The sequence below is a fragment of the Siphateles boraxobius genome, unplaced genomic scaffold (assembly GCF_051911475.1).
Source record: "Siphateles boraxobius isolate OS27281-9 unplaced genomic scaffold, OSU_SipBor_1 30, whole genome shotgun sequence".
NCBI lineage: Eukaryota > Metazoa > Chordata > Actinopteri > Cypriniformes > Leuciscidae > Siphateles > Siphateles boraxobius.
This window is the reverse complement of record NW_027508920.1, coordinates 5,924,616-5,942,796: the sequence shown is the minus strand read 5'-3', so window position 1 is coordinate 5,942,796 and position 18,181 is coordinate 5,924,616. Positions and strand designations below refer to the sequence as shown.

The 18,181-nt window shown below is 47.0% G+C and overlaps 1 protein-coding gene across 1 annotated transcript in view; it reads left to right on the top strand.

Moving 5' to 3' along the window:
- dusp22a (dual specificity phosphatase 22a) overlaps window positions 1-18,181 on the top strand; it is a 113,343-nt gene that overhangs the window by 79,731 nt on the left and 15,431 nt on the right. Inside the window, 1 exon segment of the mRNA XM_077248096.1 lies at window positions 15,452-15,470. Within this exon segment, the coding sequence (XP_077104211.1) occupies window positions 15,452-15,470 (19 nt within the window).

The following is an 18,181-nucleotide window of genomic DNA, read 5'->3' as shown; positions in this document are numbered from 1 at the left end:
CCCTCCTTTCGGGAGTTCCCATCAAGGAGATCTGTGAGGCAGCCGGTTAGGCTACCCCACACACTTTGTTAGGTTCTATAGTCTGCACCTCCCTAGTACGCTTGGCGCACACATGCTCTCGTCCTAGCTGAGTGCCTGAATCAGTTTCACTCCGGGGCAGGCCTGTTTTCGGTGCGTGGCTTAGTGGGCATTCGTTCCCCAAAGTGTCGATTCTCGACGCAGTGTTGAGTTCCCTCGAAAGGGAACGTCTCGGGTTATGACTATAACCCTTGTTCCCTGAGAAGGGAACGAGACACTGCGTCGTCCTGCCACGCCCCTCGAGGCCTTAGAGCGCGTTGCTTCATCGCGGAGCTGATGTGGTTGTGTGTGTCAGCGTCACTTTTATGCATCCGGTTATGCCGTCACATGTTACATCACGACGCAACACCAATCAGGATTGGATTAGTTTCATTCTTACTTCAGAGGCGCACGCTAAGGGAGCATCCCCAAAGTGTCGATTCTAAACGCAGTGTCTCGTTCCCTTCTCAGGGAACAAGGGTTATAGTCATAACCCGAGACGTTTGCATTGGCGCAAGCTGTTCCCTTTCGTTGTCACTCCGAGTTACGTCGGATGACGACGAATGGGGTTTGGCTTAGAACACCTATCGACTTCGAGTATTACAAAACGAGCCAATGGCAAAGAAATGCCATGGGTCTGCGGAATTTGCATGACTTAACTCCGCCCCACCTCGTGGGTATAAAAGGAGGACGCCGGCAACAGGCAGATATGTTTTCGCTTCGGAGCCAAGAGCATTTCTTCACTCCACAGTCATCTCTGACTTCGCTCTACGAGACGAGCTTCTCTCTCCGGTGTTGGTGTGACGGCGATCTGCAGCGAGCTCACAGTGCCTGCTGATCTGTGCAGTAATCTGCCAGTGTGTTTGTGTCTCCCTGTGTGCTTCAACATCGCGGAGTTTTTTCTCTCCTCTCATAAAAGAGCTCGCACGCGGCACGTCTTTTTAAAGACGGCTCGCCCGTGCATTTCTGGTTGCAGCGGACTGGTATCGGACTCTGATGGGCACGAGCGCTGTCTAGTGTGTTTGATCATGCTTGAACAGCGCTCGTGGGTGACTCATGTTCTCGCAAGGGAACGTGATCATCGCGTCATAAATAGGTCGAGACTCGGTGAACTCGCAAGAGTGAGAGTCCCCTCATCCACCCCCCGATCTTCGGCGGGTGGCCAGGGTGACCTGAGGGTTACAGTCTGGAACAAGGCGCCGACTATGTGTCCGTGACCCCAGCCCCCCTCTTCAATGACGGTGCCCGCTAGTGAACTGCTGATTCCCGCGAGTCTACCCTCTGGTGGCCCGCGTGTTTCAGTTGAAGCTACAGAGGAAGATGCCATGTCTGTTGCAGCATCACTAGGTGGGCTTGAGTCTTCTGGAAGTGAGGGCTCGTCACAGCTGCCACCTTCCGGTGTGCATACGGCTGTGCCTGAGTCTGATCCGGAGATGACGGCCATGCTTTCCTGGGACGATTGGTTTTGGGTAAGGCCGCCGACCCTCGTCCGTGGCAAACCCCAATACCTCTCTTCCCGGATGTGCATGATGAGATCTCGAAGTCCTAGAAGACCCCCTTGTCTTCTCAGGACCGCTCGCTGATCTCATCCGCCTTTCCTACCCTCGATGGGGCCGCTGCCCTTGGGTACACTGGGGTTCCCCCGGCTGAACACTCTGTTGCGATGCTATGTGTCCTCAGAGTGCTTCTTCTCGGCGCAATCCTAAGCACCCGCCCGTGGCCTGTAGTTTTTCGTCTACGCTTGTGGCGAGATCAAATAGTGCCACGGGACTGGCAGCCGCCTCTCTGCATGCCATGGTCATTCTGCTGGTCCACCTGACCCAGATGCTCATGGACCTGCACGACTGACCCAGGGCTCTTCACTGAGCTGCGCGCCGTCACTGACCTTGCTCTCCGAGCGACGAAAGTGGCCGTACGCTCCCTGGGTCAGGTGATGCTCACCATTCTGTGGCTGAACCTGTCTGATGTGCTGGATGTCGCGCGGACCCGTCTGTCCGACATTCCCATATCCCAGGTCGGCCTCTCCGGCGGTGCGGTTGAGGGCTTGACCAACAGCTCTCAGCCGCTCATGAGCAGACTGACGTTGATTCCGTCCCGACGGCCCCGCCGTCCGCCTAGGTCCCTCGGTCTGCCCACCGCCGAAGGCGCCCTCCCACGGCTCCCACCCCGCCCGTTCACCCGGGCCGGCTCTGGGGGCCGCGGGCGGACGCCACAGCCCCTCTCCAGCCCTGCCCCCCGCCGGGTTAAGCGGCGCTCCTGAGACGGGCTCCTCGGGGATGGAGCAGACTGAGGTTGACTCTGTCCCGACGGCCCCGCCGTCCGCTCAGGTCCCTCGGTCTGCACACCGCCGTGGGCGCCCCCCGCGGCTCCCACCCCGCCCGCTCAGCCGGGCCGGCTCTGCTCACGCCGGGTTAAGCGGCGCTCTTGGGATGGGCTCCTCAGAGATGGGACTCAGTTCTTTCCAGGAGCTGGTAGCAGGACCACTCTTTTCCCCGGGTGAGGGCCGGGGAAGAATCCTTATTCTCCAAAGAACTGACTCTCCCGTCTCTGAGCACAGAGAGTTCGGACGTCACAGAGCGCCGCCCATTTGCCGTGCTCTCCTCGTCCCCCTCTGTCCCGGAGGTGGTTTACACGGCGTGCCGTCCACGACCGCTTCGCCCCTGTCCCCCTCTGTCGCCAGACCCTTGACAGAGCAGGCCCCCGTGGAACGCTGGTCCTTCCCTGGCCTCCTCTGTCAGGGTGCGGTTTTGACCTTGCCCCCACTCCGGGCCGCTATGCCGTCCACGTCTGGGCCGGTCATTCCGCTTCGCTGCACCACCGGGGGGACGTCTGTGGTTCTCGACGCCGCTGGCACAGTTGGGAGCCTGCCTAGAGCTTCCCTATCTGTTCCGCTGGGTCGCGCGAACCATCGGCTCGGCTATGCGATTCAGTTCGCACGGTCTCCTCCCCACTTCAGGGGAGTCCGCTCCACTTTGGTCGATGGCTATGCCCTATCATGAGAGCGGAGGTTGCTACCCTACTGGCGAAGGGTGCGATTGAGACTGTCCCTCCAGCCGAAAGGAGGTCCGGGTCTACAGCCCCTACCTCATTGTCCCGGAGAAGTCTGGTGGGTTACGGCCAATCCTGGTCCGAACCGCTCCCTTCACAGGCTGCCGTTCAAGATGCTCCTGGCCAAACGCATTTCTGGATGTGTGCGGCCACAGGATTGGTTTGCAGCGATCGACCTGAAGGACGCCTACTTTTATGTCTCCGTTCTCACTCGACTCAGAACATACCTACGGTTTGCTGTCAGGGCGCGCGCATATCAGTACGCTGTTTTCCCATTCGGGCTAGCCCTGTCTCTTCGCGCCTTCACAAGGTTGTTGAGGCTGCCTTTGTTCCTCCATGGGAACACGGGGTTCGCATCCTGAACTATCTCGGTGACTGGCTGTCTTAAGCTCACTCCTGAGACCAGGTTTGCGAATACAGGGACCCAGTGCTCCGGCACCTAGCTCGTCTGGGCCTTCGGGTCAACCGGGGAAGGAGTAGACTTTGCCCCGTGCAGAGGAGCTCTTTTCTCGGTATGGACTTGGTCGCCTTCTCCACTCAGCCATTACAGGACCCTGACGCCTCTGGCACGTCAATTGCCTCGAGTTGCTGGCCGTACGTCTTGCTTTGCGCCGCTTCCGGGCCGTGCTCAAGAACCAACACGTACTAGTCCGTTCAGACTATACCGCCACTGTAGCGTACATCAACCATCAAGGTGGTCTACGCTCCCGCCGTATGTCGCAACTCGCCCGCCACCTCCTCATATGGAGTCAGAAGCATCTGAGGTCGCTTCATGCCATTATATCCCCGGAGCCCTGAACTGTGCAGCCGACGAGCTCTCACGGCTTCAGCCCCTCCCGGGAGATTGGCGACTCCATCCCCAGTCGGTTCAGCTGATTTGGAACCAGTTCGGGGACGCACAGTTAGATCTGTTTGCCTCTCACGACTCGACCCATTGCGACCTGTATTATTCCCTGACCGAGGGCACGCTCGGCACGGATGCACTGGCGCACAGCTGGCCGCGGGGCCGCAAATATGCGTTTCCCCCAGTGAGCCTTCTTGCGCAGACCCTGCGCAAGGTCAGGGAGGACGAGGAGCAGGTCATTCTGGTCGCGCCATACTGGCCCGCCCGGACCTGGTTCTCCGAACTAGTACTCCTCGCGACAGCACCTCCTTGGCCGATTCCCCTGAGGAAGGACCTCCTTTCTCAGGGACGGGGCACCCTATGGCACCCTCGTCCCGATCTCTGGAACCTCCACGTGAGGCTCCTGGACGGGACGAGGCAGGTTTGAGTACCCTACCACCAGCGGTGGCGGCTACATCACTTCCGCTAGAGCGTCGTCCACGAGACACTTCTATGCGTTGAAGTGGAACCTCTTCGTCAACTGGTGCTCTTCTCCCCGAGAAGACCCCCGGAGATGTTCGATTAGTGTCGTGCTTTCCTTCCTTCAAGATAGGCTGGAGCGAGGGCTGTCTCCCTCCACCCTGAAAGTCTATGTTGCCGCTATTGCCGCACACCATGACCCGGTAGAAGGTAAGTCTGTTGGAAGGCACGACCTGATCATCAGGTTCCTGAGAGGAGCGAGGAGACTGAATCCTCCTCGCCCTCCTCTCGTTCCCTCTTGGGACCTCTCAGTGGTTCTAACTGCCCTGCGGAGTGCTCCCTTTGAGCCGTTGCAATCAGTGGAGCTTAAGTTCCTGTCTACGAAGACAGCGCTCCTGGTTGCATTGGTCTCCATCAAGAGGGTGGGGGACCTGCACGCATTCTCCGTTGACGAAGCGTGCCTGGAATTTGGGCCGGCTTACTCTCACGTGATCCTGAGACCCCGGCCTGGATATGTGCCCGAGGTTCCTACCACTCCCTTCCGGGACCAGGTGGTGAACCTGCAAGCGCTGCCCCCGGAGGGGGCAGACCCAGCCTTGGCACTGCTCTGTCCAGTACGCGCCCTCCGCGCCTATGTAGACAGGACGCAGTGTTTCAGGACCTCAGACCAGCTCTTTGTCTGTTATGGTGGGAAGCTTAAGGGAAAGGCTCTCTCCAAGCAAAGGTTGTCTCACTGGATAGTGGACGCCATTGCTTTGGCATACCAGCAGCAAGGTTGACCGTGCCCCCTTGGTGTGACTGCCCACTCCACCCGGAGTGTGGCATCCTATTGGGCTCTAGCGCATGGCGCCTCGCTAACAGACATCTGCAGAGCTGCAGGCTGGGCGACACCTAACACATTCGCCAGATTCTACAATCTCCGAGTGGAGCTAGTGTCCTCTCATGTACTCGCTTCAACCGGCTAGTACTGGACCCGCTCAGGTGTCTTCGCTTGCTCGCCATTCCACTCCACGGACTGGATACGTGCGATATTCTCCTCAGGTGAGCTTCCCCGAAAGCCCTGAGTCCCTCCAGCACTCCTGACGTTGGCGCCAGTGTCTATTGCCTGTGCGTCGGCTAGGTGCCTCCCGTGTGCATGGTCCCTCCCCTGAGCGACCCCCACATGTGTATTTCCACTGTAAGCCTCTTGAGCATGTGTCTTTCCCTTGGCAAGCCACCTTGCCACCCCTGGGGTTGAAATATTCCACCTGCGGCTGGACACCCCAGTGTTCTCCATGTCTCCTTCGGGTCACATGTGTATTCTCTAAGTCCCCCCCCTCTGGGTTGGCAGTAATTGCATATTTCCCCTGAATTTGGGATATGCTTCCCAGTGTACCTTGGTATTCCTGTGCTAAATAGGAGTCCTTCGTCCGTGCCAGTCTCATGACAGGGATCTCAGATTTACGCAGGGCACTGGAAGACAGCTGAGAAGGTGGCGTGATTAGACTGGTAACCCCATTCGTCGTTATCCGACGTAACTCGGAGTGACAACGAAAGGGAACGTCTCGGTTACGTATGTAACCCTCGTTCCCTGAGTAGGGAACGGAGACGTTACGTCTGCCTGCCACTTGCCGCTGTACCGCGGGGATCGCCTGAGCTCAGTCTTGGCTCCTCAGCGAAGAAACATATCTGCCTGTTGCGGGCGTCCTCCTTTTATACCCACGAGGTGGGTCGGAGTTACGTCATGCAAATTCCGCAGACCCATGGCATTTCTTTGCCATTGGCTCGTTTTGTAATACTCAAAGTCGATAGGTGTTCTAAGCGAAACCCCATTCGTCGTCATCCGACGTAACGTCTCCGTTCCCTACTCAGGGAACGAGGGTTACAAACGTAACCGAGACGTTACTAAATCTGGCCCTTAATGGAAATGCAAACACAGGAAGTGTAATACAAATGCTCAGAATTGCAGGCTAGGTTAACAAAGAGTGAAGAGTGAGTGAATGCAAGGAGCTTAAATAGTCCAGGACTAATTGGAAACGAGAATTGAAGAAATGAGTCTGGGCAGAAGAATATGGAAAATGCAGGTTAGCATATACTGTAGCTTTGTTTGTCTAAGTTTAGACAACGGTGTACTTAAAATGGAAACGTTTTTCCTTTGTTTTTTTGCGTACAGGAGACAAGTATTGTCAAAATTATCCCTGTTCACACAGATCTGCGAAAACGATTAAAAACGCTGTTATGCATGCCAGGCCAATAGTTGGCAAGGTCACTTTGTAAAGAAAAACTACTTGCATTTTTGTAGTTTACACAGAGACAATAACAATATAGTTTTCAAAAACTTGCACTCTGAAACCTGTTTTCAAAAGTTTGTGTTTTCAGGCCCCCAAAACGCTGTTGTCATGGTAAATGAATGGCCAAATTGCTTAAAAAGTTTTCAGTTTTTAGTTGAAAACGGTGTCGTGTAAATGGCCTCTTTAGAGAAAAGGAACTAAAACTCAGGAGATGGTGCCCTTTGGTGGCTGTCTGTGTAGGGAGCAGATGCAGTGGGTGTAATATAGATATTCTGACCATTATTATTTTTCTTATTTCTGTTCCACTAACAGTAAACGTGCAGCAGTGAAGCAGTGGAGTGGGGTAATTCAGATTTAAATGTCAGTCTTTATGCAGACTGACTATACAGTCATTCTCATAGTGAAACCGCTTTGTATAGGTAACTAGAAGAGAAGAGGAAAGTGTATCTCTGCCCCTTTATCTAGCAAATAAATAGTTTGATGCCTAGCTGCTAAACTTACTTTACTTAATATGTGTTTAAGATATTGTACATACTAGATACTTGCCAATACTATTTTTACAACTTAATTTCTAAATGTAAATCAATAAGAACCTTACAACAGGTCTGCTTATCTGGTCTGTGTAAATGGGTTGGGTAAGGAGGATATGGGACAAAACTAATTCAAGGGGGAAAAGGAGTAGAGAGGGAAAAAAACCCAAATATATATAAAAATATATATTTCTGATACTACAGTGGATGTAAAAAGTCTACACATCTTTTAAAACAGCTTTTTTCAAAAAGAGAGAAAATATATCTGTTTTTGCATGTTTAATGTAAAATTACAACCTATCCAATGCCACTGAAAACCAAAGTAAATAAACTTCGAATAACTAACTGCATAAGTGTCCACACTTTGTAGATGAGTGTGACGCTGGTAATGTGGTGCGGTAGAAGCACGGGAAGGAGGCTGGATCCAAACGCAGTGTACAGGCTTTATTTAGACAAACTATAAACTTAGACAAAGACTGGAATACGGGACTCAGAATCAGAAGCGACCAACGTTGACATCAAACATTCAACAACTCACAAAGACAGGGCAGGAACACAGGGCTTAAATAATCAAGGACAAACGAGCTAACAAGGGGGCGTCGGGAATAACGAGAAACACCTGGGAGAAGTAAAAGACAGGTCAGGGAATTACTGAATCATGAAAAGACAAGACACAAAACCCACATCATGAGAATGAGCCTGTATAATTCACTCTTCCTCTTCTGCCCGGACGGCCCGTTTTCACTGTTGCACAGCGGTTTCCTGTCTGCCTGAGTGAATTATGTTGTAGCTCCATATAGCTTTGTTTTTAAACTCTATCTTCTATCTTCACTGCTGTTTATATTGCTTGATATAATTAAATCATCGCAATATATCTATTATCTAATTTTGTCTGTCACATTGATCTGACATCGCTAGCTTTAATCTAAATCGCTATTGCTCGCATAACGCACTAGCATTTCACTCCTCGCGCCTTTTACAAGTCCATCAAACAACTGTGGTGAGTTGGATCAGTCAACTAACACGGTGAGTCATGTCATCTCCTGTTATTGTCACTTGTACTGCCCACCATATGTATAGCATAGCATTCTCTGTCAGTGGTGAGTGTTTCACTTGTGATAAATGCAGGGAGATAGTCAGACTGACAGTGTCGGAGACATGCATCCAAACTTTAATCAAGGATAGTAATAATGCAAGAGCTTTAGATAAGGGCTTTTGCAACTAGCTTAATGAACCCCATACATTGTTCAGTTCCGGCTGTAGAGTCTGTGCAGCAGGGGAACTCGGTGACTGTGAGACGGCATAGTCGCGGGACAAATCACTGCTCTTCTGTTCCGATTAGAACATCAAACAGGTTCTCCCCACTCAGAATCCACTGAGAATCCTGTTGAATGGGCCCTTGTTATTGGTGATTCTATTACGCAGAACGTGGCACCAGCCACCAAAGTCACATGTTTGTCGGGAGCCAGAGTGCATCAAAACATCAAAGCAAATTGTGGGCTGGCTAATGCTAATCGTAAATTTTCTAAGATTATTATTCACGTCGGCATTAATGATGTTCGACTTCGCCAGTCGGAGATCACTAAACTAACATTAAAAAGGTGTGTGAACTCGCAAGTACGATGTCAGACACTGTAATATGCTCTGGCCACTCATTGTTGTAATCATACTTAAGATCGAATATTATCACATGGAATCAATGATTCAGCAGAGCGATGTGTGACGGTGTAATCTTGAAATTAATATATCACTCGTTACAGAACTACATATTACACCATATTAACATAAAGTAAATTCTTTATTTGAGCCTTGTTGTATAGCTCTTTTTTTTTTCTCTTTCAAAAGCCTCTTTCTAAAACACAGACAAAACAAAACTATTCTCATAGGCTACCATAATTCCCAAAGCTTAGAGCAGGGTGTTCACAAAATTATAGTAAATACATAATCATCTTGGACAATCAACAAAACATTTCATCAACCACTGAGGTAAATGCATTTAACAAAATTTCACCCGTAAAGGTCCACAAAAATAAAAATAATAAAGTGGTTAGTTCAACTCACATCACAAAATAAATAGTTCAATTCGTTAACCTTAGTTCATGAATGACCGCGGGAAGTTAACGTTAGCAGTCGTTAGTTGTGGAAAGTGCGTTTATGTGTGTGTGTTCTCCGTTTGTAGTGTCTTTTTTGTGGGTTGAGGGCGAGTGAATAGTTTACTGTTCCAGCAGTCTTACCTGGAGTCAGATGCTCAGTATCTTGGATTTGTGTCTCAGTCTACAACGAAAAGTAACAACTCACAGGCGCTGCCACGATCAGCTCTCGCTCAGCCAAGGAAATTCTGAAAACGAGCATCTTCCAGGAATAGCAACAATGACAATCCAGGTCCTTTTTCACAGTGCAGCCAGTGAAATACTTAAACACAGCAATCTTCAATCGAGTTCGTCCTTTTTGGCGGCATTAAAATGGAAACTCATAACAAATGCTTTATTCAGCTTACGCACAGCCAAAACACAGCTGTTGTGTCCTTCAGGAATCGCGACAACAGTAATCCCAACACTCTTCCACAGTGCAGTCAGCGAAATACTTAGAGACACGAGATTAACTCAGGCTTGTTAAAACCCCAGGCAGCTCGAATACGTCCAGTTCACATTCACTCTGTGTTTTTTTAAACTTCCCCACTTTAACCCTGCACACCTGTTGCTTAATTAAGCTACTTCCTTCCGCAGTAACCTCTTGATAACCACATTGCATTCTGGGCAGTGTAGTTCGTTCCTTATTTTCGTCACAGATGAAATCTCAGATCGTTATCTAGTCTTGTGTATACTTCATTTAGCCAATGCTGCAAAAAACGACTCCCTGTTACAAATATGGCAGAACTATCACTTCTGCCACAAAAGATTGCTTTATAAATAAAACTGTCAGTTTCATCTCCTCAGTATCCCAGATAGCTTAGAAGAACTAGATATTGCAACAGAAACCAACGACTCTCTCTTTTCCAGCACTTTAGACACAGTTGCTCCTTTGAGCTTAAAGAAGATTAAAAAAATAGTCCAATGCCGTGGGACGAGCAGACTCCAGAAAAATGGATCGTATCTGGAAGAAAACAAAATTAGACGTATATCACATTTTGTGGAAAGAGAGCACGATTGTGTATAGAAAAGCCTTAAAAATGGCTAGATCTGCTAATTTATTTGTCTCTTAGAAAAAAACAAACACAACCCTGGGTATTTATTTGATACAGTGGCTAAATTTAAAAGAAATATAGATTCAACTTCTGAAGTTTCCAAACAGCCTAGTAATGACTTTATGAACTTCTTTACTTGCTAGATTGATAATATTAGGGAGAAAATTATAAGAGATTGTGAGATTGTGATCTGCGGAGAGATTGTGAGATTGTGGTTAGGTCTCAGCAGCAGGAGGGATGTAGAGGTCAGTAAGCTGGGCTGAGTTGAGTGGGGGACGGAGGGGGGTGACTCTGGGACGCCAGAGTCACTGTCGAGCCCTCTTGAGGTGTCGTGGACTAGTCGACGAAACACTGAGGACGGAAGGTGGCCACTTGAAGACCCCTAGAGATGTCCCCTACTTGGCTCAATCCAGACGGTTGTCGCGCTGGTCCACTAGGGAGACCACACTGTAGTTGCAGCCGTCGTGTGTGCTGACGCACCAAGTACACTGCAGTCGTTAAGGCCGGACAGAAGGGGAGTCACACCACCATATGGAAAGAAGCGTAAATGGGTGAAGCATAGTTTACTGTAAAGCTACGTCTTAGTGTTGCTTATCTTGGCGAAAGCCGAGTAGAAATAAGCATGAAGTTTTAACATCTACTCTCGTGTAATGGAAATCAATCATAACTATGCAACCGTCTACTACAGTATCGCATTATTGTATTGTCCCTGAGGGAAAATTCCAATCATTCGTTGCCATAGGAGAGGAAGAATTGTCTAAATTCTTTAAATCATCTAAATCAACAACATGCATGTTAGATCCTATACCGACTAAGCTACTGAAAGAGATGCTTCTGGAGCTCATAGATCCTCTTCTTAATATCAATAATGCATCTTTGTTATTAGGATATGTGCCGAAAACTTTTAAGCTGGCTATTATTAAACCTCTTATTAAAAAAACGCAACTTGACCCTAGAGAATTAGTCAATTACTGAGTACTCAGTACAATTACTCAGTACTAGGACTGTTGCTTTTCACCCTGTACATGATACCCTTAGGAGATATCATTAGGAAGCATGGCATTAGTTTTCACTGTTATGCTGATGATACTCAGCTCTATATTTCTTCGCGCCCCGACGAAACTTACCAATTCACAAAATTAACGGAATGCATAGATGATATAAAAATTTGGATGACTAGTAATTTCCTACTACTTAATCATGAAAAAACAGAGTTTCTAATTATTAGGCAAATAACCTCTGCACGTATTAACCTAAAATACTGTCTAACAATTGAGGGCTGCTCTGTCAAGTCTTCGTCATCAGTTAGGAACCTGGGTGTGCTCTTTGATACCAATCTTTCATTTGAACGGCACGTTTCTAGCATGTGTAAAACGGCATTCTTCCATCTTAAAAATATATCTAAATTACAACATATACTTTCAATGAAAAATGCGGAACAGTTAGTTCATGCGTTCATGACCTCAAGGCTAGATTATTGTAATGCTCTACTGAATGTTGTCCTGCAAGCTTAATAAACAAAGTCCAGTTGGTCCAGAACGCAGCAGATAGAGCTCTTACTAGAATCAGGAAGTATTAACATATTAGCCCGGTTCTGTCAACACTGAATTGGATCCCTATTAAACATCGTATAAATATTAAAATATTGCTGATTACTTACAAAGCACTATATGGTTTAGCTCCCCAGTATTTGAGTCAGCTCTGAATGCATTATAGTCCTTCACTTCTATTGCAGTCTCAAAATTCTGGCCAGTTGATAATACCTACACTCTTAAGAAAATTGGTTCTAAACAGTACCAAATTAGGGTTACAATAGCAGAACCCTTTTTGGTGCTAAATAGAACCCTTTTTTTAAATAATGTTCCATAAAGAACCATGCTTTGAAAGTGCTATATATAACCTTAATGGTGTTAATAAATAACCTTTCCAACAATATTTATTTTCATTACTATTAGTATATTATCTTCACATTATTAATATTAATATTATTTTTAGTTTTTTTTTAGCCCTCTATCTGCCTGGTCTTATATCTTGTTGCCTCTATTTGGGGTTTACATAAAAAAAAACAGCATGTTCTTGTTCGTGTACTTTTATTTTTTTATTGACATGGTAGATTGTAGCAAAAATGACAGTGCTCTAATAACAGTTGTTAGCTGAATACATTAATAAATAACAATTGCCATTGAACACGATATAGATGTAATGAAGACCAAGTTCCAGTTAAATATCTTCACAATCCCCTATGATGTTTTTACTTCCTTCATTATGTGTGTATTCTGAGTGGCATTTTTTCTCTGCAGATGATGATGTGACAGCATCTGAAATAAATAATTAAATTTAGAGTTACATTGTGTCTCTTCCATTTGATTATGTAAAAACAATTATGTCCATGAAGGCCAAATTCAGCCCTTTACCATGTTAAAAGGAAACAGTGATATAAAGTCAAGGTATAGCTTTAATGTGTTTTTTTTTTAACTGGGTATGTTTAGACATAAATTCATAATTAAAATAAAATCAAACAATATGGATCATTCATTCCATATCTCTGTTAACGAAGCAGACAACTGCAAATAAAGAATCCTGCTTTAAAGATACCCCCAAGTCTCCTGGTCTTCGCTTCTGAGTTCCTAAACTTTAGAAGAAAATAGTTCACAACAGATGGTGCCCTGTGACCCGGATATAATTAACTTTACCAGAATCCAGAACTGAATATCAACAAAGATCTCAACAAAGCTGACTGGGTTCCAGAACTGAATCTCAACAAAGATCTCAACAAAGCTGACTGAGTTACAGAACTGAATCTCAACATAGAATTAACCTTTCTGACTGAGTTTTTGTTCCAGACAGAATTTTTCCGTACAATGAACGATTTGGTGAGTTTCACTCTATTCAAAGAACCACTGAAGACCAGTACAAATGTGTTATCCTCTGCGCCGCCAGAGAAGAGTTAACAGACTGCTGTAGAGTTTGGTTTAACTGGTGTTATCCTCTAAAATTTTCTTTTAGAGATGAAAGTTGATCCTCTGTTGTCAGGCAGGGAAGATTAGCATTACGTGTTAATATTTAATGATCCTCTGTTCACAGAGAAGGATTAGCATTACGTGCTAGTTTTTTTTGTGATCCTCTGTTTCAGGCAGGGAAGATTAGCATTACGTGCTAGTTATTTTTTGTTTTTTGTTCATCCTCTGTTCACAGAGAAGGTTAGCATTACGTGCTAATATTTTGTTTTATCCTCTGTTTGAGGCAGGGAAGATTAGCGTAAAGTGCTAGTTATTTGAAGGAAGGTTAACGATAGTTGATCAGTTTTTAGTGTACCCTCTGTTTGATCAGAGAAGTTTTAGTGTTTGTGTGATAACAAAAAAATTGTTATGTGGATGAAGGATGAACCCAATCACAGACAGCAAATGATACACACAGGGTTTATTAACAAAAACAGAACACAAAACCCATGATGGGGCAAAACAAGACAGAATAGACAATACTAGACTAATACTCAGACAGTAAACTAACAGCTAAGACAGGATCAAACAGTTCTTTCTTGACAAGGCTTTCAACAGGTTACTCACGGCTAGATACAACAAACCGGCACAAGACAGCAAACACAAGGGGATTAAATAGGGAACACTAATGACAAGGACAGGTGAAACTGACTAGTCAGTAATGATAAGACGAGGGTAACAAGGGGGCGGAGTTACATAACGAGACAACACAAGCACATGGCCCAAACAAAAGGCCATGTGCTTGTTCACAAAACATGGGTCTGTCATGATACAGCCTCAAGACTAGGGGAAATCAAAGAGAAGGCCGGATCATGACAGAACCCCCCACTTAAGGAGCGGCTTCCAGACGCTCCTCAAGAGGACATCAGACGCGAGACAAGACTGAGACATTGACACAAACCAACAAAACATGACAAATAACAGTAGTGGCAAACACGAAAAAACAGGGCTTGGATAACAAATCAGAAATAATAAACACGGAAGGGGTGGCGGAGGAAACACAGAGTTCATGGGGGATAGTCCAGGGTGGATAGGTGGGCTGGGGGTCCTGGATTTCTGGGACGAGGACTGAGGACAAGGAATTCAGGCAGACTTGGACGGGGACACACGAGGAGAGGTCTTGGGGGAAACAGTCCGGGGCATAGTGGCGACTGGGGCAACACACGGGGGTACTGCAGAAGGGGGCGCAGAAACAGATACCGACACAGAGGACACAGAGGGCGGCGAAACAGGAATCCGGACTGGGGAAACAGCAGGGAAAATAACAGGGCATGAGACAGGTGGGGTAGCAGGTGGCTGTAGAGTGGGAACAGGAACAGAGTTCATAGAGGCCGTATCGGAGTCAAAGCTTCCCCAAGAAGAAGCGACACTCCTCACCTCAGACTCTGGAGAGGCGTTGAATGTTGCAGACTCGGGAACAGCACCAACTGCGGCCAGCCTGGGTGCTGCGCTCTCAACGGCTGGCGTGGGTGCTGCGCTCTCAGCACCTGGCGTGGGATAGGTGCTCTGTTTAGCAGACTTGGGATCAGTGCTTACGGTAACTGGACTTGGAACGGTGCTCTCTGGAGCATCTGGAACAGGGACTGGGGACAAGGCAGGACTGACTGGGATATCTAGAAATCTGACAAGCAGGAATAGATATTCAGACAGGGTTCTGGCAGCGATGGCGATTGGCATCTCCTGATGGGCTGATACGGACTGTATCACAGCCTTTGCAGCAGAATCGGCCGCTGCTTTCTCTTCAGCTGACATGACTGAAGACTCAGAGACGACATTCACGGTAGTAGTCTCTGAAATGGATATCTCCAACGCCGACTGGGAAACAACGCTTTCTGCAGCAGGTTCAAGAACTGGGTCTCCTGTTGCAAAGACAGGAACCGCGCTAATAGCAGCGGGGCCAGGAACAGCGCTTTTGACTTCAGCTGCGGGTTGGCGAGCCATCGCAGACTCAGGGGGAGGTAGAGATGGAGAACCAGAAGCTCCCTTCTTCCTCTTCTTCTTCCTGGGTCGCGGAGCGGAGATTGTGGCCAGACTGGGGACCGGAGAGGGAGGTGAAGCAGGACCCGTTATAGGAACTGGGAAACTCTCAGCAGGCGAGGAGGATTACGGGCAGGAAGACTCCGATGCTGACTCCCACGACGGGTGCCTTCCACGCTTAGCATGAAGATTGATGGACGTGGAAGGTGTCTCAGGAGTCGCAGTGGGACTGGCCTGGTTCCCCTGCGAAACAACGGCCAAAACACGACCCTCCGGGATCACTGGCAGACAGGCAGAAGGTGGGGATCCCAAGGAAGAAGTCTGCGGATCCTCCTGGGAGAAACAATCCCAGAGTCGGGCATAATTCTTCAGGATCTACTCACCCTGGGACGGGACTGGACAGTTGACCCTCTCTCAGTCGGTGGGAGCCGACAACCACCATTGTTCCGGTTGTTGCCGGAGCCGGGAGGACATGCTGTCTGCTGGGTTCTTTCTTGGTCGGTTCATTCTGTTATGTGGATGAAGGATGAACCCAATTGCAGACAGCAAATGATACACACAGGGTTTATTAACAACAAAAACAGAAAACAAAACCCACGATGGGGCAAAACAAGACAGAATAGACAACACTAGACTAATACTCAGACAGTAAACTAACAGCTAAGAAAGGATCAAACACTTCTTTCTTGACAAGGCTTTCAACAGGTTACTCACGGTTAGATACAACATCAAACAATGAACCGGCACAAGACAGCAAACACAAGGAGATTAAATAGGGAACACTAATGACGAGGACAGGTGAAACTGACTAGACAATAATGACAAGACGAGGGTAACAAAGGGGCGGAGTTACTTAACGAGACAACACAAGCACATGGCCCAAACAAAAGGCCATGTGCTTGTACACAAAACATGGGTCTGTCATGATCCAGCCTCAAGACTAGGGGAAATCCAAGACAAGAAGGCCGGATCATGACAGAAACATTACAAAATGGTTAGAAGGAATGCTAGGCTGGTTCCCACAACTGAATAAGGTGGTCTGGCTACCCCTTTATGGACAGACAGTGAGTTTAAGTCATTGTTAGGAGAGCACATGGACACCATAGTGACTGAGTCAGTCAGATTGAATTTGACAAGGAAATTTTGTATTCACCCAGAAAAAGTATGGTCCATTGAAGAATGCAAGAATGTGTTGGGTGTATGTATCAGGAAGAGAAACATAAAAGGGATTATCTGCTGCCACCAAGAATTTAGCTTATCCATTGCACAAGAACAAGCTAGGTGTATTGCTAAGATAAAAGAACAGAACAAACAATTGTTCACTCGAGTTTCCTGTCTCACGAAAAAGGTCGGCCATAACAAGGCCTCAACTAAATGTGACTCAGAAGACCAACAGTCAGATGAGATTTATCCTGATTTAAAAGCTTTCTTTGAAACAGATGTAGCCATCCAATCAGTAACTGATAAGCCTGTAGATTCAGTAAAGGTATGTGTCGCAAGAAGATCTCAGGGAATTGAGGGAATTGAAAGTGTTCCTCCCAACTCTTCTGTTGTTCAAATCCAAACTGTTGCCAAAGCGCTAGGACCTAAAGATATAGACAAACTATCCCAGAATTTACCCTCAGCACGCACAAATTTTTCTGAATTTAGAAGAGCATTGAGCAGCAAAATGCGTCTCTACGACATGTCGTTGGCAGAAGTCACACAGCTGATGTCACAAATTCTAACTGAATCTGAATTCAACAGTTTTGAGTCTGCTGTTACTTCTGAACTACAACATGCCAGAAAAGACGAATTGAGAGAGGGAGTTCTGAGAGTGTTAAAGAACATTGTTGGACCAAACATGGACTGGTCAAAGACCACTAGTTGTGTACAAAAGAAGGATGAAAATGTGAGTGAGTACACAGAAAGGTTTTGTCAGTCAGCGGCCGCACACATCGGGATAGCTGACACTTCAGAGAAGGTGCTAGATGATAATGGTCCCCTAGTTTGGGGATGGTTTGATGGTCTTTTGTCAGAACATAGAAAAGCATTGCCTTTCTTAGACTTCACATGGTCCACTAGAACCATACAAAACAACTTGGAGAGGTTAGCTGCATGGGAAAGAGACTTTGATGTCAAGGCAAGAGTAAAAATTGCAGCATCATCCTTTAAGGTCAACACAGAGAATCAACAGAAACTCAACTGTCCTAAGAGAGAGGGCAGTAGTTGTTATAATTGTGGTGAACATGGACATTGGGGAAAAGAGTGTAGGAAAAACAAAAAGAACTTTAAACAAGTTAACAATGTTACTCAACTCCTACTCAGTCTGCTTGCCTCGTCATTAAACTCGTGGGGCAGCTTGTTGATGTGTTAACCATTCGGGCTGTGAGTGCTTAATTTCCCCAGTAACTTACAACAAAGATGAAAGACTTATTTTTGTTTAATAGAACAAAAGGAAAGTGACGGTCTCACCCTTCCTTTGGGGGACACTAGTTAAGTAGTCAAGTCAAGTCATCCTCATTTATATAGCGCTTTTAACAATGTCGATTGTTTCAAAGCAGCTTTACAGAGATAAACATATAATTTAAGGTAACAGAGATTGGTTTGGTTTTATAGTGATTCTTGAAAAATGTTTTTTCCAGCTAAAGTTAGTTTTGATTGCTTCACTTCCGTCTAAATGATAATTTGTTATTAAATTAGGGGCCGCTAAGACGACACCGTTCTCTCTAAACAGACTTTAAACGTGAACCTGTGATAGACGCTGATGGCGTTCACATGCGCATTAAGAATTGATTCTATAGTTATGTGCTTTTGAATATATGTGCGCAGGT